At 41.1% G+C, this 26,263-nt stretch overlaps 1 protein-coding gene across 1 annotated transcript in view; it reads right to left on the bottom strand.

Moving 5' to 3' along the window:
• tmem117 (transmembrane protein 117) overlaps nt 1-26,263 on the bottom strand; it is a 69,496-nt gene that overhangs the window by 28,374 nt on the left and 14,859 nt on the right. Inside the window, exon 3 of the mRNA XM_050074005.1 lies at nt 7,957-8,089. Coding sequence (XP_049929962.1) covers nt 7,957-8,089 — 133 coding nt within the window. The remainder of the gene's footprint in view (nt 1-7,956; nt 8,090-26,263) is intronic.

The following is a 26,263-nucleotide window of genomic DNA, read 5'->3' as shown; positions in this document are numbered from 1 at the left end:
TTTCTTAAAACCCACTTCTTCTCTCAGGCTTTTAACTCAGGTTGAGCTGGACACCCAAACATTTTAGCTTATTTTGATCTTATTTTATAACTCTTGTATTTTATTTTATTGTATTGTATTTTATGTATCTTATGGTTATTATTGTGGTGTACTATTAGGTACACCAGGCACTTTGGTCAACCTTGGTTGTTTTAAATGTGCTTTATAACTAAAGTTTGAGTTTAGTTGAGTTGAGGAGGCCTTTGTTGTCATGGTTACAATAATAATCACTTGGTTAAGATTAGGGAACAATTGTGGTCATGGTCAAATAAAAAAAAAAGAAAAAAAGATTGACAGTAGGAAAAGAGAGTCCTATAGCAGTCCACCTAGTAAAAGTCAGACATCTTGTCTACCCCCTGCATCAATCCCGACTTCCTCCCTCTGCCGACTTTGTTGCTTTACAATACCATCACCTAACTTCCTCCTTTGTTAACAACCGACGAGACACATGATTCCTTTACCTTAGGGTTTTTTTCTCCAAGTATCCTGGTTATGTTAAGTACATGTAAACACCAAATTCTGGTTTTAGAAATCTGAATATTCTAGCTAGTAAATGGACCTGCACTCATATAGCGCCTTTTTAGTCTTCTGACCACTTGAAGTGTTTTTTTACACGACGAGTCCCAATTCACCCATTCACACACTGGTGGCTGAGTGCTATTCAGTTTTTAACACACTCACACACCGATGGAACAGCCAACGGGAGCAATTTGGGGTTCAGTATCTTGCTCAAGTACACTTCGATGTGTGGACTGGAGGAGCTGATCTTCCAATTAGTGGACAACCTGCTCTACCTTCTGAGCCACAGCTGCCCTTGTTAGTGAACTCCGATCCATGCCATGTTGCATGTTTTTAATCCAACGTATGTAGTAGTTAGTAAGTAAAGAAAAAACATAATGATGACCTATGTGATAATGCTCAGAGGATTAGAAGGAAGAATCAAAGACAGACCTGCACTGAGGCAGATGATCAGAAACGGGGATAATATTAGAACCATGTGAACTGGGACATGAATATAGGTTTCTCTATGTTTTAGGTCAACGGTACATGCTGAATATGATCATCTTATCTTACTATATAATGAAGAAACCTCTGTGTGTGTGTGTGTGTGTGTGTCTCATGCCCCGTATATTGTAGAGACATGAAACTTTGCACAGAGATGCCTCTCCTCATGAGGAACAAATTTGCCTCAAGAACCCATAACTGGTTATACAGATCTTCTGCCATTTTGAATTTTTTCAAAAACACTTCAAATTGATCTCTCCTAAGAAGTTTGAGCGATCTGCATGAAACTGGGTGAACATAATCTAGGGACCAATATCTAAAGTTCCCTCTTGGCAAAAGTTGGAAAACTTACTAAAACTGAGCTTCTATAAGGCAATGAATATTGCGGAGGGCGTGGCTCATCACATAAAGGTGTATAACATCTCAAGGGTTTCACCCATCACCACGCAACTTTGTAGGCATATGACCACACATAATCTGAGGGGACCCCTCCATTATTGACCCCATCAAACAAAATGGGGGCGCTAGAGAGCTAATTTCTTATCTAGGCCTAACCGCCATATCGATTTTTACTAAACTTGGTAGATATGTAGAACAGGACGCCTCAAGGTGACTGGAGAAATTTAACTCTAATTGGCAACTGGGTGGCGCTATAACAACAGAAAAATACTTAAAAATGGCTAAAATTCGACCGATCACTGTGGCTCCCCCTGTGGCTGAATGTTTGTTTTTTTCTAAATTTTGGTATGACTAAGTCATGGTATGGTATGCTGTATATAATCACAGAAACTGTCAGTGTGTCATTCTGTCAGTCCCCCGTTTTTCTACTCATAGACGTGGTCAATCTATGTGAAACTGCACATAGGCATTGAGGATTGGCATAGGTAGAAGGTGACAAAGCTACCAATGGGTATGGACTAGTGTAAAAGTAGTCATTAAAAGGTACCTTAACTATTTTCATCTTTACACATATTGCGACTATCCTGTGAAAACAATGTGTCTCCAGTATGCTGACTTTTGGAGAAAAGCTGTTTTTTTGGTCTGTTTTCATGTGACAATGCCATTTTTCAGAAAACCTGGTGTGTTCTAAATTTGTATTTGTTGTTGTTGTTTTAATCTTGAGAAGTAGCAATGTGTTCTTAATCTTTCAGTTTATCGAAAAACATTCAACAACAGACAAAAAAAAAATCAATCATTCCAGACAACTAGTAAGAAAACTAATTGCACCTAAAACTAAAAAATCTTTCACTTTTTGGTTGTTTGCCTTAAAATAACTTCTTCTTCACTGTGTGTGATATTTAGAGCTGTCAATTGGTCTTTTATTGAAAAATTTACCACAGTTATTTTAACAACATGCAAAATGTTGAAAGGACATATCAGATATGAATAGTCATGGTGAGGCATGAGGAAGAGATGACTCAGTGTGGCTGTGTGGTATTACACACAATCGTGCGCACATGCACGGGCAATCCATCTGTCCTGCTACAACACCCCTCCCCACCTTCTATTCACACATACGCACACACTACACTCATCTATAACCCATATATACAGTATCCCCAGCGGACGCACACCGCCGTCAAGGTTATGATGTTTATTGTTTACAATGTGGCTGTTTCTCTTTATGTGACAGTGAGGTATGAGGACGACCGCGGCTGCAGCCACCGCTGACACTCCTCCCCTCTGTCCCAGAAAACAGCAGGATAATGTAATCAGAGAGGAAATGACCAACTTCACCGCTTCGTATAGCCCTGCAGTCTGTCAGAGGTGGTCTGAGAGGAGAGGAAGTGACTTTGGAGGGAAAGCTTTACACCAACTAAACACTCCTTAAATACGTAATGAGTCATTTTTCGAGATACCAACGTAATGTGCATGTGTAGGAGTGTGAAAGACAGCTGGAGATATGCTTAGAAAGTAGGTGTGGGTGTGTGAAAGTATGAGAGTGGCAGAGTGAGGAAGGCAAACAAAGATCAATGAATCTAAACTGTGAGACATTTACTGCAATTTACAAACAGCAACAGGTTTTTATATCAAGTCTGAATAGGGAAGCTGTTTGTGACAATGTCTCGCACAGCATTTTGGTGTTGCTCCAAATATTATGACAAGTATGACAGTTAATTTAAACATGGAAATTCCTCCAGATTATTTTATTTACAGCCGCAACTAATGATTAATTTCAATATAGATTCATTTGACAGTTATATTGTTGAGAAATTGATTAAAAACAGTAATTATCTGCTGTTTTTGTTATCCTACATGTGCCAAAATTATATTAAAAAAATGTAAATATGTTGACGACACTACATTTTTATAAATCACAATATCCAGTAATAATAAATCTAGTATCTGTTATGCAGTTTCTTTTAAATAAACTGTTATTAAAGTAACCCATTACACAGGAACAGCCGCTGAACTGTGGTCGGAGAAACTTTCCAAACTCCGCTACAGAGAATTGTCGATTATTTTGTCTGGTCACACCTCAAACTCCTCCGCCATGCTAGCACATCCTGAACCAGTCTGTCCACTGAACACAGAGTCCAAACTGATATTAACTGATAAGTAATGCGTTACTGCCAAACACTGACTATAACTATCTCTATGTATATCTATATCTAAAACTAACAGGCAGCTTATTAGGTATACATTTCAGCATTAAAGTGTAACTGGTATTTTTTTTTACCTGGCTTCTATTTTCCTTATGTGTGTCTAAGTTACTAATGAGGACAACAATTTTTGAAAATGGTCTAGTATTGAGTGAGACAGCTGCTGACAGCTGCAGCGGTGAGAAAGGCTGCAATGTATCGTGAAGGGGCAATTGTGCACCGTCGCTGTACGTTTACTAAAAGTGCCTGTTTTTGCCACTAACAGGCTCAGATTGTTGTTGTAAGTGTCTGACAACATTACGGAAAGGATTTCTACGAAGACAGACCTTTTCCTTAAAGAGTAAGATCCTTTTTGTTTAACCAGAGACAGCCCCGAAGCTGCTATCCCCAGTCCCACCAGACTCCATTTTTAAAAAAAAAAAAACAACAGTAATTTTATAATCATATATACACTTCATTCCAAGTTAAGAGAAACAAAATGAAACTCATTGGTTTGTCTCTCCACCATTCCAACAATCACCAGCTCTGGTTTGGTTTAAAAAAACCTTAATTGACACAGTTAAATGTGAAAATATGCTGGCTCTAGACACGCTAAAATTACTGTTTATTTAAAAGGAGTCTGGTGGGTTTGTCACTAGCAATTTTGAGGCTGTTACTGGCTAAACAAAAAAGATTTTATTCTTAAACAAAAAGGTCTCTCTCTGTAGTTATCTTGCTGTGAAGTTGTCGGACACTTAGAATAATAACCTGAGCCTGTTAGTGCCAAAAATAAGCACTTTAAGTGGTCGTAAATTGACAGAGCAACATGCCTTGAGTGGTTACACTGTTTCGCCCCTTCTGGCTGCAGCCCCCTCGCTCAATACTGGACCAATATCAAAAATTGTCGTCTCCATTAGTCACTTAAGACACAAAAACATGGGAAAATAGGGTCGAGGTTGAAAAACACCAACGTTACCCTTTAAGTAAAGGCCAGATCATCGGACCAATTGTTAGAAATATGCTGGTGTACTGTAAGCAGCAGCAAGTCCCATGAGTGATTGCATGCAACAGGAGGCATCTACATACCACAACATGCTATTTATTCAGCCCTCTAAATCCATTTGTCCATGGTATTACCCCAGCTTAGTGCCAGACAAGCAAACAGACTGACGAGGGGGACTAGCATGCATGCATCACAAAGGATCACGGCAAACAAAGACAAATACCCTCATACGATGGGGTCTAATCCCGCTCAGGGTATCACTGTAGTCAAATGCCACATCCATCCCCCCCCTGCTCCCAATCAAAGATATCCACCAGCTGCAACCCTCCCTCCACCCCTTGCTGCACTCTTCCATTGCGCAGCTTACCCCTGACATCCATCCATCTATCCATTTACTGGCTAACACACAGATGAAGTATAGAAGTCATTTTAAAGCTTAACTGTCCCACTCCAGCTCCCTATTATACCCCCACAAACTCCCTGCCGCCTCCTTCCCTCCACCTTCACATACTTTACCACCCCCTTACTCTAAATTAGTCGTGATTAATGTGTACGCCACGCATTGGGCCGTCTTAATTAAATAACACCATCTAATTAGGGGCTGATTTCGGCTGGTAATGGCGCCGTAAGATGGCGGAATGGGATTGTGCGGCGTGACAAAACATTCATGAAGTCCGTCAAACTCCCTGGGCGGTCACACTCCCTTGGTTTCACACAAACAGCCCCTTCCTAATCTGACAGTTACATTAAAATGCAAATAGCCCAGATGTGAGGGTTTGGTAACAAGTGTGGCTTACAGCTCCCAGGCAGCCACAATGGATGGTCTTTTATTCCCCCCCTGATATGACATAAGCCAGGTAACAGGCTGATAGCTGTTGACCTGGAAGTGGCTGTTTAAATATTGGCACTGTTGGGACACGTGTAAGATTGCACAGTCTGGAAATCTCTTTGAGCTAAGAGATAATGGCTTTGATGAATCCATTTTACATGACTAATCATCATGAATAAATACTTGTCATCCACGAAGATATACAATCTCTTATCGGTGATTGTTTACAGTCCTGGTGGCGCAGTTTATCTTCTTGCCTTGTGGATGTATCCCGGGTTTTTAATTAAATCAAGCTCAAGACCGACTGAAAGGTCAAAGAAAATTAAAGCATATTAATGAGCGAAGGGCACGGGCAGCATACAGCATCGGGTCAGGGAGACAGCAGGGAGACAGACGCCAACCCTCCCCACCTCTCCTGCCTCGCCACACAAACTCACACGCACACTTTCTCGCCCACATGCGTGTCCAAGCTAAGTTGAGCGAGGTGAGAGACGTGAACAATATGTGGTTGTGTGTGTGGGACGCCCTGTCTAGCCACCAGAAGAGCATCCCCTGCAGTGCACCAGCATGGCTAGATGTCAAAGCCAGCTAACCCATGCCAAAATACCTACCCTTTAAAAACCCTTGGCAGTAATAATACCTCACAGCGGCTTGTTCTTTCAGTATAAATGAAAAGGAAAAACACCATTCACTCCCACAGAGGGGCAGCTGCAGCCACAAAGGGATATTGTACTTTTCCTTTGTGCCGTGGCAAAAGAGAAAACTACAACAGCCTCGCTGCGGGGTGAGGGTTGGAGTAGTGAAGGGGGGAGCGATGCAAATGGGGTTTGGACATAGATCAAAAGACTTAAGTTTCACTGCATCATCAGGGCTGGAGCACTTCCCTGACTCCCATCCTCCTTCTCAGCCACCTTTTTGCTCACTCTGCTGCATTCATGCTATCGCAGCCCGGAGACCGTCTTCCGAGGGGCATCCTGGCAGAGTGTGAACATTGCTCTTACATGTCGGTCTTGAACAGAGATGTGAACACTAATGGTTTTTGGCAGGGCCCGGGTCCTCGGTGGACACACTGCTGGAGCAGAAAGAAAACAAGCGGGAAAGAGGGACAAGGAGGGGAGGGGTGCGGGACAAGTGCAGGTGTCTTGGCAGCTGAGGGTTCACTCGCTTTACAACAGCACCATCTGTCTTTGCAGGGGGAGCTCTACAATGTTGAATAACTCATGTCGCTGCTCAGCATACATCCAAATAATCATGGACGGGTTTTGGTGTTGTGTCAGCCAGTTTAATCGTCTAAAAGGCTGTTACAGCTGCTACTTTTTATATCTGGACAACTGATGCGGCTAATATGAGCAGAGTGACTTGCACATGTTAGATGGATATAAATTATACATCATTTTATAAATTATATATCACGTCTCTCAAAATGTCTGAGTAACTCATTATTTTTCCTTCAGTATCATCCGAATGTCATCTGGCGAAACACCCCTGACAGTAAAGAAATGCACTGACAGAAAAAGATCCCCTTTCCTCGACATTTGAAGGCGGAAATGAGAGGCTGTAAAAAGGAATCCTCTTTGTGACAGATGCACTCGGTGCGACTGCAAATGTAACTTTTTTTTCCTGAGCAAGCAACATTCATCGTCTCAGCGGGCCTGCCCCTCTCCGCTCAGCCGCTCGCTTCCTTTTTCTCGACCAACCAGAGAGGACGGACAAGATGGATGCCCGTGTCACAGCGCTGGCCAGAGTGACAGATGGGCTGATTATACAAACTCATCCCTCCGGCCATAGAAAAACACAACACCTTGCCTGCAAGCTAATAGCCTTCATCTGCCTGCACCTTATGGGTAGTTGACGCCTGTTGTTAATATGGAAAAGCAGCACTGTAAGGACAGATCCCATTACAGCCTTGGCCTCCCTCTTGACAGCTTGAACCTGAATAGACACCTGCCACACAGTTTTTTTTTTCTACAGCCCAAACACACAAAATGGTAAATCACCTCGCGGCGACCTCGTGTCTGGCTGGCTGGCTTCAAGGGCATGTTTTCCTTCCTCTAGACGGACACATTGCAAATGCATAAACGGATTCCTGTCACCGGCTTGATGTGTGGGTGTCAAGCTCTGCAGTGTGCAGCGGTTTCTCAGCAGGTGCGCCACGGCAACAGCAGCAAAAAACCAAGGCATTAACTGAGAGAGGCATGGCAAGAACATCTTGGTTTTTGGCCAGAGAGGTGTCAAAAAATAAGTCAAGATCATGGGAGAATAAGTGTGGGTGCTGAAGGTGATCTTTCAGGATTAACCACCCTCCCCTTGCCTGCTCCTACCTGTGATTTAAAGTCGGGGCTGATTAATCAGACTGCTATCGAGTCTCTGTTCAGGCGAGACGTTTAGATCAATCATGCCAGCCAAAGGGGAGCGTACAGTGGCTCTTACAAATGGGAAGCGGAGAATGAGGGAAAAAGGGCAGAGAGAGGCAGAGAGAGAGAGATTGAATGGCTTACTCCATGCTCCCAGCCATCAGCAGGAAAAGGTTGTAGATGTGTGAGAAGATGAAGAGGAAGAGGATGGTGCTGAAGAACATGGTCATCCAGGAGCCATGATCCTCGCGGAACATTTTCAGGCGCAGGTATCGACCTAAAGGGAGCATGACAAGGACACTGCTGTCAGTGGAGGTTCAAACAGCATGTCAAACCTGCTAACATGTGTGGCCACGAAAATGGAGATGAAAGTAAATAAATTAGTCACACAGATCAATAACGTCCCACTCTGTCAGACACGTGGCCTTTAGGCATTGAAATGAAGATTAAAGACCCGCTTTGAGGTGTCACTTTCACGGCCTTGAAGTAATTGTCTTATCCTGACCAATTCCAACCGTCACCATCTCATCATCAGCCACAACAGATAATATTCCACGTACGCATCATGTCGTGCGTCTGTTGGACCTGCTGTCAGCGGACTGGTGCGCGCTTGTGTTTCATGATGAGAGTTCTGCATGATTAGAGAAATTATTCAAACATTTGTGACCTGTGGTGTTTTTTTAATACAATCCTGGCTTGGAATCAAATTATGGAGGAATATCTCTCTGGCAGAGCATGACATTAGTTCAGATATGCAAGCCTCTGCACTGAACACATAATCACAGGAGCTTGTCCTCTGGTGGCAGCGCTCAGCAGAGCTCATGCAGACAAGAATGGCTTTAACATGACTTATAGCTTCTTTTTGTTCCTTTACAAGACCACAGTTGGTGCTTTTAGCTCCTCCATGGCTAGTTATGAATATAATGACAGAGTCATTTCTATATAAGCTGCTCCCAATGACACACAGAACAAAATATTATTTATACCTTTAATTCAAGGGCTCACCTTTTTTCTGACTAGAGTGGTATTATGAAAAAGCATTACATAAGTACAATATAAATTATTGAGAGATGTGAAAAATAACGTGTGATGCAATTAGGTGTGCATAATGTAATTGCATAATGTACTAGTCCTTGGTCTGCCGCCCACACTGCTCGTGTAACAGAACCTGCTTTGTACATTGTGTTATTCAGACCTGGGTCAAAGAGGATCTGCTGATAAAATAGATAATATAAAACATTATTTAAAAAATTTTAAGGTCAAAATTTAAGATACAGAGGCAGAGAAATCCAAATGCTTTGTGCTTTGTTTGGGTCAAGCTTCAATAGCACCAGATTTTACATTTAATAACTTAATAACAATAATAACTTTATTTGTATAGCAGAGTTTATACAGCAAGTGCAACTCATTCAGTGCTTTACATAATAAAATGAGAAAATACAGATAAAAGACAGGACACAACCACACACACACACACACACACACACACACACACAGCCCTGTGATAGTCTGGTGACCTGTACCCCGCCTCTTGCCCAGTGTCAGCTGGGATGGGATAGGCTCCAACCCCGCCCCCCCCCCCCCCCCCCCCTACTGCAGGGCTGACATTTAGAGACAGACGTGTTCACACCTACGGCCAATTTAGAGTAACCAATTAACGTAGCCTGCATGTCTTTGGACTGTGGGAGGAAGCCGGAGTACCCAGGGAAACTTGAACCCCCACCCTGGGTTCGAATCAGGAACCCTCTTGTTGTGAGGCAATAATCAGTCGCCTAGCAGCTGAGAGATAACCCTGATGACATCACTATGATGTCATCTGTGTTATTTTCTCAGACCTGACAAAGCTCAGTCCAGAGCGAGAGAAAACATTTCTTTTAAAGGCTGAGTAGACCTCCCCATGATGAAGACACTAATAGACATGTGTAAAATGGGTGGACTGCCCCTTTAAATTAAACAATGATACACAGAAAACTTGAAAGGATTTTACAATTTTCTGACACAATATAAACTGCATATCTTGATAAGAGAACAAACTAAAGCTTGGCTGTTGTCTAGTGTGTGTGTGTGCTCACTGACTCTACTCAGCCAAAGATTGTTTATGAGGTAAAAGAAGCTTCACTCTGTAACAATATTGTCTTCTTCCCTCCAGCAGATTGTGTCACGTCGATTTCAGTAGTCATTCTTCCAGATAATCTTTCATCCTTATCATAATTACAAATTAAAGCTTATCAAATTGATTACAAAGTAAAGGTGGGCCAAATTCAGAGGGCTACAGCTGCTACGGCTGCCAGATATTTAACAGAGCTGCACAAATCAGCGTTCTTTTACTGTCGTGTCGATGTCAACGTGCGAGATAAACACACTGTGAAAGACTGCAATATTGCACTCTGGATTTTTTGGGTTAGTTTAAAGAGAGAATCAGTAAAAAAAAACAGGAAGTTATTTCCTTTAATTTCTTTAATTAAACAATGAATTTGTTGTATTTTAGCAGTATACCGACAGCAGCAAGACGGCAGAACTCAGTACACTTAATATCTATTGCAAGTAGTGTTTTTATTTTGCGATATTCAAGAATGTTATCACATATTGCATATTTTTCTCATAGTGCAGCCCTAATATTTGTTCAACATTTAGGGAACTATGAGCATCTGATTGGACTCTGTGTCGACAGATACACAATATTAAAGGACTCCGATCAGTTTCAGGCCCAAAAACTTGATCCTTCATATTAACGTAACTCATGTGGTGAACTCCAAACATCAACTGCGTCAAGGTTATTCCACTGTCTGTTAAGAAATCCTCTATGAGTATAAACTTGGATATACACCCCTATTTCCACTACTTTAAATACTGCTAACACACACACACAAACACACACACACACACTCTCCCTCTGCTTCGTCTCTGCGAGCTGTGATCCAGTGCCAGAGCGGCCATCTTCCCAGGAACAACTCTTTGTTTTTCTCTCCTGCAGCTCAGTCAGCATCCCTTTGAGTTACAGCTCCTCAGAGAACTCATTGTGTTTGTGTCCGCACACACACACACACACACGCACACGCACAGCCAGAATGACAGCAAAGCAGAATGCTCCATTTATTTTCCCATTACAGCCTGGCTGGTTCACTCTCCAATAGTTTTACATGCTGTTCAGTCTCAGCTTGCTCACTTTTAGTTTTTTTTTTTTCTCCGCCGCACACATAAAAACAAAGATGTTGAGATTCCTACGGAGATGAAGATCTATGTTGAGTTAAAGTGCAGTTATAATGAATGAACCTCCTGTTGTAGGTTCAAATACATTATGCAGAAAAAGCCTTTGACATCTTAGTAAACAACAGATCTGCAATGTTGAATTAAAATTCTGCTTATTGTGAGCTTTACAGACGAGAATATAAACTTCAATATTCCCTTAATAACAAGAGTCAACCGTACATTTTTTGGGAGGGTTAGCAAAAGCAAAGTGGCCTAGTGTGAGGCCACACCATACGTCTTGCTCTGTGGTATTTCAGGGCTCATCACAGATGCATAATTGAATTGACTTGCATGGGTGAACTTAATTGCCTCCAGTGCCAATGAGCCCTGGCTTAGATGTAGGAGCACAGTGTGTATCGGCAGATCTGACTTTTAAAGCAGCATGCCGCGCCAGCGAGCACGGCCGCCCTCTCACTGCCTATATGGGCAGGATTTAACTAGGGGGTGATTCAAAAACTATTCAGCCAAGCCGTTTGAGTCACTGCACCTCCCGACAGTAGAGGACCCCGATAAGGTGTGATTCATGAGCCCTGCCTACTGCCAGGCTCAGCCCGGCAGGGGACAACAACAACACACATGGACAAGGCGGCCACACACAAACACAGACACCACGGAAAAAAAAAAAAAAAACAGGGAGGGACACATTGCTTTATCTCATTGCTACTTTCATTTGATCGCACTGCAAACACACTCACTCAGATGGATCAAGCTCATAAGAATATAAACACAGTTTGAATGCTGATATACAGTATTTACAGTATCATTCCTCTCATGCTATTTATAGCACTCTGTTTGGGATGAGATCATATCCACCTCGCCTCATGTGGTTTCCAAATCAAACATGCAGCTGTGTCTCCATCTAGTGGTTATAAACGGACAGACACCAGAGAGCGGCAAACATGAGCACCAGTGTCTTTACAGTCAACATACTGCTTCTAATTTTTTTTAGGAGGTGTCAAATAGTAAATACAATCCTTGTATTTGGGAATAACGCGTCAGAGCATTTCATGGGGCCTCTAAATGTGTTCTCTTGTATCATTTGAGTGCACATCAGTGTCTGAATTCGGTGCGAGTTGTCATGATTATTTGCATTTGTAGAAAAACAAATCCAGCTTGGAGAATTATTTTCAAATGATGTAAATGAAGCCTGGACCACTGGGCCATTTCTGCTAAAACTAGAGACAACACTGAGCAACAATGCTGCCAGAAACCTACAAATATCTTGGAGTATTCCTCAGTTCACATCTCACTGATCAAAACCACATTCATAAGTTAACGAAGAAGCTCAACTAGAAATTTAATGTGTATAACAAGATCAGAACAAATCTCACCCATACTGTCTCGTACACATATTTACATGCAATCATTCTTTAAACAATATCCTACCATCTCCCAATTTGGTCCCCCGCCATCCAGGAAACTATCAAACCAACAACATCAACAACATCCATAGCCAACGTCCCCCTTGGACACACCACTACCCAAATCATCTAGCCATTATATTTTACTTTCAGATCCAAAACAATGACTCCTCTCCTACACTTGCTGCTCTAATTCATATTAAGTCACAACACGAGACAGAAACACATCCTTAGATGAAATTCACATGCACTTAACCCTGTGCTACCTTACAAAAACAATTATGGTCAGAAATATTTTTACACTTAGTCCAGGCCAGTTTAACTGTAACACCCCTAACTGTAGTTCAATACCTTTCCTTTCTAAATAAATTAAATGAAATTTCAGTACAAATCACTTCCCCCAGTTCCTCCAAAGCACCATTAAATAACCAGTTAACAGAAACAACCATAGAACATTATTCAGACTGTCAAATTGCGTATTTGGTCAGGACACACTGCAGTGGCAGCGTGGAAAAGAGTATCCAACAGGATTACACGGATTCCACAAAATCAGCAGTTAAGTCACAAATCCAGTGATACAAGCATTTGCATCGAAGTGACTGGGGTTTGAGTGTCTTATACACTCAATTACAAGTTTATTAGGTACACCAGCTAAAACCAAGGCAGTCTAATACAAAGTCCTGCAATAAATCCTGGTGTCTGTGTCACTCTGCAGTTACACCTCCAAAACACTAGTTAGCAGCGGAGGTTTCTGTGAAGTGCTGTAAAGCTGAGTTGATTCAAAAAACACACATTAAACATGGCTTAATAGAGACAATTTCAAACACAAGTACACAAATCAGCTTCACTATAACTCGCAGCATTCACAGACAAAACACTTGTCTTTATCTGGATACATTTTCCCCACAAATACAACATGCTAACGTTATTAGCACAAGCCATTTTACATTGTATAAATTAGCCTAGCAGCTAGCGATCTTTTCCTCTTCTCAAATGAAGCCAGGGACAACAGCAACATTTAACAAAGGTAACGTTACAAAATTCGACTCTATAACAACTCACAAAGTTCACTGAAAAAAACAACTATCTCATATTAAACACGTTTTCCAAACAAATACGACATGCTAACGTTATTTACGCCAGCCTATGGCGTTTTACATTGTATAAATTAGCCTAGCGACGAGCGGAGATCTCCTCTGCTCATGAAACGTGGATAAATCCCACACAAGACAAAATGCTATTTTTGTGGAGGCTTTATTATCTTCATAATTTATTGTTTCTTATTTGTGAAGTTATGGTAAATAAAAGTCGATTCAACACACGGAGGAAACTCATATCAGTCGCATGAATTTGCAATAACACATCCATTAAACAGGAAATACTTTAAGATAGGAAGGACAATGAGATGTGTCACATGCTTTTAATTCCCTCACACGAAAGGTGACAAATAGGTTCCCCCTGAAGGTTTTTTTTTTTTTAATTTTTTTTTTTTTTTAATTAAATTAAATTAAATTAAATTTTTAAGGCAGAGTTTGCCTCTTAATTTGGAAATGGGTACGTACAACTTACTGATATGGTTAATTAAAAATTCATTCATAACTTTTTGTACAGGCCCAGTTGAATATTGCAATAATAATGTGTGGTTATCACGAAATCCAATGGCACTCCTGGATTTGCATCATGGCACACCATTTGAGAACCACTGGGCTAAATAACAGAAACAGCTCTCGCTATAATGTCACATCCCCTAAAAATACCACACAGTTGAATAAATACTTCTCAAAAACAATTTAAAAAAAAATGAACATTATAAACTTCATGAGGGTCGGATTTAATGCAGGACTGTTGTATTAGACTGCATTCATTACAGCTACATGTAGCTAATAAACTGGCAACTGAGTGTGTGCTCAACCTTATAGTATTTTATTTTTTTATACTGTCTTTATTTGAATTTCAAGAAATATAAACAGTAGATAACTATAGCAACACACAAAAATCCACAAAACAAATAAAATATAAAATAAAAATATAGCAAAAATGAAACTGAGAAAAAAAAAACATTTAAAAAAATAATCATCCCACTGTACGGTTAACACAAAGCAAAGTATACAAGGCTACCATATCTCACAGTAATTCCTAAGTGCATAATAAAGTTTTTCGGATTGCACACAGCCCAGACTGTTTCAGGCAATCAGGGGATTCAAACTGCTGACATTACGGTTACCCCTGTGATAATGAGATCACATGCAATAATTCTGGGAAGTGCTCGGGCAATAAAATCACCAGATTTATAGGAGTAATCCACTCACAGGACATACAGAAGCCCTGGAGCCAGAGACTCAAACATAAACATCAGTTAAACACCTGCACTGGTGCACACACACAAGCAATTACTGAATGTAGCTAACGTTTTAACACTGCTTCTGTTTAATCCTCCATTTCCTGTATTGCACACACACACACACACACACACACACACACACACACAGGTCTCATGGGTAAGGCAGTGCATCGACAGCTCCTGACAGATGAGAAGCACACAGCTGCTGGAGGAGGAGTGGAGGCACCCTGAGATGTGATCACTGTCTCTGTTCACCATGATATTGTTCTCCACCCACAACAAGTCGGACACGACTAAACCAGGTGAGTACAATCTAAAATATCATGATTTTAACATGTTTTAGGTCCAAACACTTACAATAATCTACATCTGATTTATCAAACTTTCAAATAACTTATGATATGATAATAATCTAATAACTTTTTTTGACATTCATCTAATTTCCTGACAGAAATGCTGTTAAAATAAGTTGATTATTTTCTACATTACATAGTTTCCCAATGCTTTTTTTAATTATTACTTGCAGCATGGCAGTATTATAAAAGAATCCTGTGTATTTTAATACTTAAATCACAGAAATGAACCTTCATCATCACAAAGTAGGACATAAAACTTTAGACTTTGCCTTTTCTCCCTTTCAGTAGGTACAGACAGGTAGACAGGATCTAGGTTGAAATGTGCCAACAGTTAATTGTTAGGATCCGCTCACCTGAACAAAATGAATATATTATCTGTGATTAAGTGCAAACAGAGGCCGACATATTGAAGGCAATAGATCAACAGTCCCCAGGTTTCATTGTTCACAGCAGACAGTCAAGTGTTCGCTTCCTGGACACGCCGGTGATGCTCAGAGACTATGGAGACAGCAACTGTAAATATAAAAGGGCCCTGGGAGAGAGTGGGTGCATACATCTTTCCTAAAGTACTCTCTGAGAGCAGGGCTTACCGGCAGAGTCAATAAAACAGACTACGACCTACATTATTCTGGGTTATTACAATCTTGAAAAGTACAACCAACTACAAATATGGACATCATATAATACAAAAATATCCACTGTGTTATAGAGCGTAATTCCACAAAGTAGATGGTATAAAAGCATCATGATTTATAGACCTTGCTTTTACAGAATTTAGCATAGTGGCCTTTATGCAGTAAAAGACCTGGGTCATAAAACAATAATTTGTTAATGCATGTTTTTATGTGTTGCTTACTTGATAGGATAATGCATGTAGTGCAGAAAGGTGAGTCAATTAGGTGTGATATTCTGGGACTGACAAGTGACCTGGCAGATCTTAATTGTCCGTATTTGACAGCTTAAGCAAAATCAAACAAATAACAGAAACACTTAGCAATAACTCCAAACTGGCAGTTTAGTTTGAGTTGATTTCTGGCGTATTAAAGGGGCACTCCACCTATTTTTACCTGTCAAGGTCAATTTACCTGTCACAGCATGCACTATGCAGTCTATGAAAACAGCTGTAAGTTGTTTTCCGTGGCTCTGCAGGAGCTTTGACAAGAAAATTACTGAAAAGACAATTTAACAGAAAGCTTGTGTTACAAATATGATGTCTGAGAGATCTGCATTCACCCTCCGTTGAGGGTGAATCAAAAGACTATCGAACTGCATTATGGGAAGTCTAGGAAGCAGCATTTCTTGAACTTGACCTGCAACAACAATTAAGGATAGTTTTCAGTTCAATCTCTTGATTTTACAACCACATCGCCAAATAAGGGGCTGTAAGCATGCCACATTTTTTGTACCCTCAAATTCATTGTTTTTAATGTAGATGCATGGCAGGCGCGCTCAAATGCTAGAGCGACACTGTAGCGGTGCGCACGTGTTCCCAAGAACCCCTTTTGTCAGGGTGCGACGGCTGCGACCTGAGATAAACTAAGTTCAACTTTTAGAACGCTTTAGTGCACACCACGTTATGTGACGTGGACCAACCAATCACAGCCAACAGATATCTCTCCTTTCATCCATAAATATCAGTCTGTGATAAATACGGAGAAGAAGCTGTTCATTTTAGTGCAGAGCTGCCTGAGCTTTTCATCTGTCCCATGAACAACAGGCCTGCACACAAACAGCACCTGGAAGAAGATCAGCTCTGCACTCAGGATTGCAGGTAAACAGGCTATGATATGGTGCTGGTTAAGGTTGCTTAGCAACCTGGGCGCAACCTGCTGCTGTGCTCTTGAAAGCTGGCACAGAAAAGGCACAAGAGTAGCGCCTAGCACCTGACCTCGCGTTTTCCAGGGGGTAAAAGACGCGGCATGTGCACAACCCCCAATTACCTCAGATTACTGTCAAACACCAACATTTTCTTTCTCAAATCCGATGCCAATGTTTTGTAAAATTCTCATCATGACCAAGCTCCCAGGAACAGCGCAAGCATTGAAGCCAATTTTACACAGTGGGCAAATGTGAATTTACTACATCCAGGTCTTTCACGTGATGAGTTTTTGAGCATCACAACCTCCCCAAAATGACTCGTTTCAATATTGGGATTCGATCCATTCAGTCCAAAAACATTTTGAAAGTCAAGGGGATCTGCACAAAGCAATAATTTTCATCCCCATTTGAGTTATCGAAATGCTAAACCAAAAGTTACCTGCTCAGCCGATAGAAGTTAGTCGCTCAGCGGCCCTAAGTCTCTGATGGGCTTGTTCTATGGGTCCCAAGATGCAAAAGATCTAGGTACTTCCATATTGTGTAAATCAAGCTTTTTTGGGTTTCAACACTGAGCAACTTTCATAGGAACGAGCAGGGCCCTGCCTCTAACACTGTATCATCCACGAATGTGACATGCAGAATCAAATATGGAGCTACCTCCTGAGGCTACATGACTGTTCTTTTTACAATCTTTCTCACAAACCTTCAAACTACAGCTGGGCAATACACTGATATTTTATTGATATCGTGATATAAGACTAGATATCGTCTCAGGTTTTGAATATCATAATATTCTAAGTAGGACTGGGCAATATGTGGAAAATCAAATATCGCAGTACTTTAAACCAAACACCCCAATATCAATATTGTGATGATATTGTAGGGTTGACTATTGGTGCTTTCACAAAATAGTTTCACAGTTAGATTTTGATAAATAATCATTGGTCATGTGGATATCGAGACATTTGGTCAAAAGTATGGTGAAATTTTTTATAAAGATATATTGATAGAATAATACAGTAACCAAACTGACCCTTCCTCCTGTCCTTAAATTCCAGAGGTGCTGTTTGAGTTCTCCAACCAGTCGACATCATTCTGCCACCACTTTAAGAACAGCCAGTGGTATTGCTACATCCTGCTGGTTATCTTCACTTTCGCCCTTCCTGTGGGGATCCTGGGAAACATAGCAGCTATAATCAACTACTCCTTCAAGAAAGCTTCGAGCACCAGCCATCTCTTCCTGTTCAACTTGGCCCTGTGCGACTCGGCCTGGATCCTCACCCTCCCCTTCACCCTCTACTTCACCTTCCAGAGGCCGCACCTCAATGACATTCAGATCTTCTGCCAGTTCAAGAGGATGTCCTTCAACATCAACATATACGGCAGCATCCTCTTCCTCACTCTCATCAGTTTCGATCGCTACGTCGGGACGGTACACCCAATCAGCTCTCTCCGCTGGTGGGATGTGGGTAAAGCCAAGCTGTGCTCGGTCTGCGCATGGATCGCGCTGGTCCTGACTTCCATTCCGGACTTATTTGTGACTTTTGCTATTCAGCGACCAGAAAACGTCACTGTGTGCATGGACCACATCATGGGCCCTTTTATTTACGTCAAGACAATCACAATTATCCGAACAGTAATAGGCTTCCTGCTACCATTCGCCGTCCTGCTGGTGTTTTACATAATGACAGTTCGTGTTTTGAGGCGTCTCCCGAGGGGTAGAAGGCAAAGAGGAGCCCAGTGGACAGGAGGGAAGCCTCTGCGTCTCATCACTGCCGCCATACTGGTCTTTGTGGTTTCCTTTGTGCCGTACCACGTCATGATCATCACCCTGGTGTTCATGAGGATCCATAAGCAGATCACAATATCGAACACCGGCGTCCTCTATGCTTCCTATGAGTTCTTTGAGGCCATGTGCAGCGTTAGCAGCTGCCTGGACCCAGTGCTGTATATTGTGGCCAGTGAGCAGTTCCAGAGGAAGCTGCTGGCTTTGAAAAGACACCGATACAAGAGGCTGTGCTGCAGAGCCAACAGGAGGGTTGGAGTCATTGGGTGACTGAGTGGATCCAATGCATGACTTCTTTGGCTAGTTATCCTGCATATATGTATCATGTGGCAGGTGTTAATGGTACAACTATCATGGCCTAAAGTAGGCTGGTAAACTGCACCATTATAGAACTGGAATGAAAAATGTAATTACTGTGGAAGATAAATTGCAGTCAGTGTAAAATCAAGGTTGTACCACATTAGGGCATGTTTTGCATTACAAAAACATTTTATTAAAATTTCAAACTTTTTACTTTGATGTCATAAAACTTTTTGTTGCCATGCAGCAAAATAAATCAGGAAGGTCTCTTTCACATTTGTGCTTTACAGCCATACTGCATAAAATCAGTTCATATGGTAGTCTGATTGATAGATATTGTCAAAAGACATACAATGACTATTTTCATCATCAGTTATTCTGTTGATTATCTTCTTGACTAATGGTTTTGTCAATATAATGTCAGGAAACTCTAACAAATGCCCCTCATACTACATGCTTGTTTTATCTGACCAAAACCAAAAAGATTGAATCTACAAACATATAAAACGGAAGAAAGCATCAAATCCAAATCCTCCCATTTGAGAAGCTGGCATCATTGAATGTTTGCCATTTTGGCTCGATTAGAGAGTAAAACGATTGGCAGATTGTCAAAATATTTGCAGAGCCATTTTCTGTTGATGGATTATTAGCAGCCCAGTCGCCAGAAGAAAATGTTGGCATTGTACATTTCTGCAAACCACAAATATGTCACATTTGTACATTTCATATGTATCGTATTGCTTCTAAAGTGAAGAAGTACAGCAGCTGACTTTGTCATCGGGATGGCGTGACATCTAGACGAGATGCCTGCCAAGCTGCAGATCAGATCAAACAACAAAATTGGCTGTGTATTAGCGAGTCGTCACTGATTCCTGCACCATTTTAGCTTCCAGACGTGGTTGTTTTTTTAGCAATCTGACGCTGTTTTTCCACCGGGGACAGTGCCATGAAAACCGGTTTTATTTACCAAGACATCATTGCCTTTCCCAGCGGGATAGTGCCACGAAAAGCAGGTATTTGAAGCAAAAAACATGATATTTTCCCAACCATAACCAAGTGATTTTTGTGCCTAAATCAGTGTTTCCCATAGAATTATAATCTATGTGTGGCGGTAAGTGACGACAGGCGTTGGGTTGTTGCTAAGTTTTTACAGGTCTGTGAACGCAGTGCAGAAGGAACTCTTCGTGAGTTTATTTTTTTCCTCAGCAGCAGTTTGTAAAGTTTTGAGTCACGGGGTGGATAATTGATCAGTCAATCCAATCAGAGCTGATCTGATCAGATCAGATCAGATCAATGGATGAGAGCAGCAGCTGCTGCGGAGGCAAACTTTTAGACCCAGAACGCAATGAACGGTTTCGTTTCACTTTCACTGTGCCTGGAGTTCTGCTGCTCCGTCTATCTGATCTATCTGGTCTGTTAACAATCCAATCACCAGAAAAAACATTTTTTCTGGTAGATAGACCAGAGAGATCATTCAGATCTACGCAGTATAATTTGTGTTCCAAATATTGTTGTTAAATGTAGTGATATGCTTAATCACATCCAACCAGGTAACAAAGCAAAAGCCTTAATAAAAAGGTGCAGAAACTTAACAAATGCACCCATCTGTATGTGCAGTTTAGATCTGACTTCAGATTCCCTCTGCACCTGTATCATAAACAGGAAAGTACGGGTGAATGAATACATCATCCAGTTATTTATTTGCAGTTGTGGTGGGATGAACTGTTATAATCCTGTCAAAACACATCGGCAAAAACACCCACCACCGCCTCCTGTTCAAATATTTTGACTCTAGTGCATGGAACTGGAAACGACATGTGGAAAATGTGATCAGAATTAACAATGAAAGAAGTCAACACCAGGCCTTGAAGAACCAAAACATGGCTCGTGTTTGGTCACACTGTAGGCGATATCCATCATTTCCATGTTGATTCTTGAACTATTGACAGTACAGTCTTTCAATCTCAATCACTGCTCTTTGTATTCAAGTCGAGGGCTGCTCCACTCTAAATGAGCATGTGCTTTCATCTATTTTAGGTTGCAGTACGCAGCTCGACTGTATCCTGTTTTGATTTGAAGCATCAGAACAACACTCCTGCCCTCCTTAGGGACCCTAATGAACATTCTCCCTCAAACACAAACCCAGAGAGCCTTTGCAATAGCACTGCCTAGATCTTAGCATGTACACACTAGCACCCCCATTCATCACACATTTGCTGGGCTGCAGCATCACAGGGTGGTTTGGGAATAGCCACGACTACGGCCACTGGCGTCCCCAGAGCTGAACTCCTCTGTAAGTAAAGTGTCTGGATAATAAATCAGAGCTAGGAAGCGACAACAGAACTCCCTCCGCAGGGAGACTGCACCAAGTAGAGACGAGACATAGTGAGCCGGCTACTGGGCCACTGTACCACTGTACCACTGCACCTGTTCCTGGAAGAGGCCTGTTAGATCAGTTCATTTTGTTATTTATGGCTTGGCTCCAGACGAAAGGAGTCATACATTTCAGGTAAATAAGCAATTTCCTTTTGGCCGGTGTCCTTTGTTTGGTAGCTCTCGTCATTATTGCCTCGTGTCTTTGTCTCCCTGTTCACTGTGTACACACCTTTGTGTTTTACCCTTTACTGCAAGCACATGGAAATGAGCTTCACGGCACAAGTGAGGCACATTAATAATGTCTTATTGACCATGACAAATTATCTGTAGGATTATAAAATGGTACATATGTTTTTAGGGTCGTATACGTCAGTGGTTTTCATTTTGTACTCATTTTTGTTGAACTACACAAGATAAGAACCAAACTGTTCCTTAACATATGTTGAGATGTTGGCCACTTGGGGGCACCACCACACTGACACAATATAATCCTTTAAAGTTGATATGTGTTAGCAAACATGAGCCTTTTTACTCATCTGGCAAGACAAGGAGCAACAGTAACATTTATTTGGAGTCTTGTTTCTAGATATCTCATGAATTTAAGTCCAATATTCACTCTTATTTAAGCTCACTTTTAGTGTCCACCAAATCCTGGGGAAATAATGTGATTTTGTACGTGCTAAATGCTCCACTGTGCACACACGCTAGTTGCTAACTTTACCCCTTTTCCATCCAAATTAGCACTTACATGTGAGTTTTTTGAACATGAGAATACCTGCCAGTTAAAAGGAGCCCCTTATGTTCTTTAACGGATGTGTCACATTCGACGTCATAAATGAACTGGAAAACAGGGTTAGTAAACAGTAGAACGCAGCATGGAGCCAAGTGAAAATAAGCCTGTTCAAGATGACCTGCGCCTCGCCTGGAAAGTGGATGACATCACACAGAAGCAGCAGGGAGCGGAGTCAGAAGGTTTGTTCCAAATTACATACTTCGTCTCTTTACTTTTAGTGGGTACTGCAGCTGCCCTTAAAAACTATGTACTGTTGCATGCAGTATGCACACAATCGGAACATACTACAGTCTTGCTTTTATTTCTGTTACCATGGAGATAAAACAAATGCCAGAGACAGAGGTCAACACGAAGAGCTCTGCTGTTGTTACTATGCAATGTATTTAGTTTAACTTTAAAGTTATAACTGCACAGATTGTAGATTCTAACATATATTTGCGGCGGTGAAATTGCATCTGTTCTCTGTCACTGTTATTATAAAATCAGAATCGGTAATAAAAGATTGGAGGAATCAAAACAACAAAAATGGCCAAGTTTTTCCATCTATGTTGTTCATTGCTGCCTCCGCTTTCCAATGTACTGTAACCGAATGTCCTGGGTTCGCCTAACTGAGTGCAGCTAATGAGCAATAAACGGACAGGAGTCGAGACAGCAGGATCAGCGGCCAACGCTTCTCTCTTTATTCTGAGCAAGACAGCCACACCTAACGGCAGAACCGCGCCTACTACAGCCCTACGGCATCTCTAGAGGGACAATTTGTTTACAATTCAGAATTTTTTTCTTTCTTAATGCTTTGCAAAGTATCGGATCGGACTCGGTATCGGACTCGGTTTCAAAATAAAGGACTCGTTATCGGATCTGATGCAAAAAAAAAAGTGATCGGGAAATCCCTAGTTATTTATATAGTTATGTACATTCGACTGGTCATCGGTTGCAGCTGTCAATAAGCTGTCAAGCTGTCATCTGTTTGCGGCTCAGTCAATGTGACATATTGTCCGCTGTGCAGAGGATTGTGGGTCAGAATAGCCAGAAAAGCATGCTGGCTTGGCAACTGCAAAATCTGAGCAGATGCAGTAGCACATCCTGGTGTTTTTGGCATACTGCATTTGACATGCTATGTACTGGGATTTACTAGTTCTTTTTCTGGCATACTATGGGTATTGGGATGCACAGAGACACTTTCCAGCAGCCTTCGGTCCGTACAGGAAGTCACAGGAAACACAACTCACATCCTGTTAGATCTGATTCCGATTTATTAAAGTATTATCAGACCCATATATCAGTTTGTTTGCAGTCATCAGTTGTAATTTTGAGTATTTTGAGTAGCCTATTAAAATGTTTGTGTGTTCAACCTCCATTTCACAGGAATTTTTATGTAAATCAGCATCATATCTGTTTGCTCCTGCATATAAATCAGCTGAGCAGACCTGCCCCCCTCAAACTACACGAATAAATTGAAAACAGCCACAAACAGTCAAACACAGAGGGAAGAAATACAAGACAACAGCTTTCCTTATAGATCAGTCTGATGCAGTCAGGGCTTCACATCTGTACAGATGTTAGGTTGAGGATCCTCACACCCTACTTACCAAGTCATATTGTTGACTCAAAAAAACCAATCAGCAGATCAGGTGACAGCAGGTGACAAATCTAACCAGGATGCACTATGCAGCAATCGGTGATGATCAATTCTGCGCCAGCCTGGCTCGTCTCGAATGAGCCTAATGTTACAGTGGCAGTGCCAACTAATTTTGTGGTGACGTACCAATGCATCACCGCGTGTTGGAGCCGATCTGAGATGGAGACGATAAATAGTGTCACTATACTGCATGGTCATTTGTCGTGGGAATGAATGCCGATTGTGTCCTTTCCCATTAAACAAAAAAAGCCATATGTCAGTGGGTGTTCATGTTTTTTTGTCCAGTTTGAAAAGGGTTATAGTTTCTGCTGTTTGGGGCTGATCAAGTAGCACATGAGAGATTTTTCCCTGGAAATAGCTGCATGTTGTTGCTGGAAACAAGGCTGATAAGAGAGAGAGTGAGACCGATCTGAAACACACACCCTAAAAAAACAATGAGCTAAAAGAAGCTTAAACACTCTGCGTAAGTGAGGGGAGCTGCACGTGATAATTCATTGAGGTTATGTCACTACAAGCACACACATTTTTTACATTGTTAATATAAAAATATTGTTTAGACCAACTTATATTCTTAACTTAATTCTCACCATTCCACTTTTGGCACAAACAGCATTAGACATCAAACACAAATATAGCCTAGTAGCAGAGTCGACTGTAAAGTGGATTCCCAGACAACAATAAAACCACACACTGTTCTGAAAAGCATCAAAGACATCAACATCCAAGAGATAGCAGCATCGCACAGCGGAAGACAGAAGTATAAATTCAGACTGCAGGGGCACAGCAGTGCACAGACAGACACCAGAGCAATCATACATTATTTACAGAGGACGGGGGCAGCCTCTGAGGCCAACTAATAGAGACTAGTCTGAACTGAAGGAGGAGTGTAAAACATCAAACTCTACAGGGCGCCATCGGGTTGCTGAAGGCGGGTAATTATGCAGATAACTGCAGATCAGCCGTATAGATCAGCCCAGGTCACTTTGCCATTTGTGGATTCCTTGGCGATATCACCGTGCAGATGCCAGAACAGTGTCAAAAGTATGCAGAGAAATATATGCAGCATCAAATTCACTGCAAAAACAATTAGCATATTAATCACCAAGTCCATCCGCAGAAAGTTAATCTGCAGATATTGATAACTGAGTAATCATTTAAGACATTTATAAAAGATGAAAGCTAAACATTCTGTGGTTGCAGCTTATTAAATGAGAGGATTTGTGAGGATGTGATTTTTGTCTCTTAATAATGTTGTAAATTTAATAACTTTTGGATGTTAGTTAGATTAACCAACAATTTGAAGATATCACAAGGGGCTTCTGGAGACACTATGATGGGCATTTATCATATTTTTCGGATATTTCAAAGACTAAAGAATTAATCAGATAAATTGCTAATTCAAATATTTGGCAGTTGTAACCTTTCTTCTATCAAAAACTGCAAAGTTACAGTATATTTTATAGCAAGAAATATGTGTAAGTTTTGCAGATAGACAAAAAATGATTAAAATTCATCAAGATTCAAATGTTTGCTTTATAACCCTCGTTATAATGTATTACTGAAGTCTGAAAAACATTTTTTATTGATTTTAATGATGATTTATGAATCATTTGACTTATTTTTAAGCAGTAGATTAAATCTTCAAAACATTTATTAGTGATATAATGACATAAGTGAGTGCACTGGTTTTTGCTTTTGCCTCCTTTATATAAGAAGTCTTTTATTCCCTATGCCATACAGGCAATAAGCACAGACTGACTGTATCAGGGAACAGTGCTATTTTTATAAGATGTGGTCTCTTACTATTTATATACCTTATTGCTCCTACCTGCCTATCTGCACTATTGTATCATGTATATTGTTTCACTGTATGTTTTTAATGGTGTATTGTGTTATGTGTCTGTAGCTTTGATTTCTGAGAGATGAGGCAGAGGCAACTAAACTTGCTTGAGTTTCTTAAGAGACTCTCATCCATTTCACCTCTCATCCAAGAGGCTTCTGAACTGAAGAAGCTTCTTGGATGAGAGGTGAAACGTCTTTAAGAAACTAAAGCAAGTCCAGTTTCCTACGATGTAGCACTTAAGATTACCATGACCTGGCCTGGATGACTGAGAATCTTCACCAACACACTGCCATCTTCAACCCCCCATCCAAACTCCCCCTCCCACCACACAGAGACATAAAATGACGGCAAAGAGACATAGAACAACCACAAAGAGACATAGAACAACCACAAAGAGAGATAAAATGACCACAGAGACATAAAATGACCACAAATACACACAAAAAGACCACAAAGACACACAAAACGACCAGACAGAGACATAAAACGACCAGACAGAGACACAAAAAGCCCACAAAGACACACAAAACGACCACAAATAGACATAAAATGACCACAGAGACACAAAAAGACCATAAAGACACACAAA

The sequence above is a fragment of the Epinephelus moara genome, chromosome 20 (genome assembly GCF_006386435.1).
Source record: "Epinephelus moara isolate mb chromosome 20, YSFRI_EMoa_1.0, whole genome shotgun sequence".
NCBI lineage: Eukaryota > Metazoa > Chordata > Actinopteri > Perciformes > Serranidae > Epinephelus > Epinephelus moara.
The sequence above is the reverse complement of the archived record's forward strand: the minus strand, read 5'-3'. Positions and strand labels throughout refer to the sequence as shown.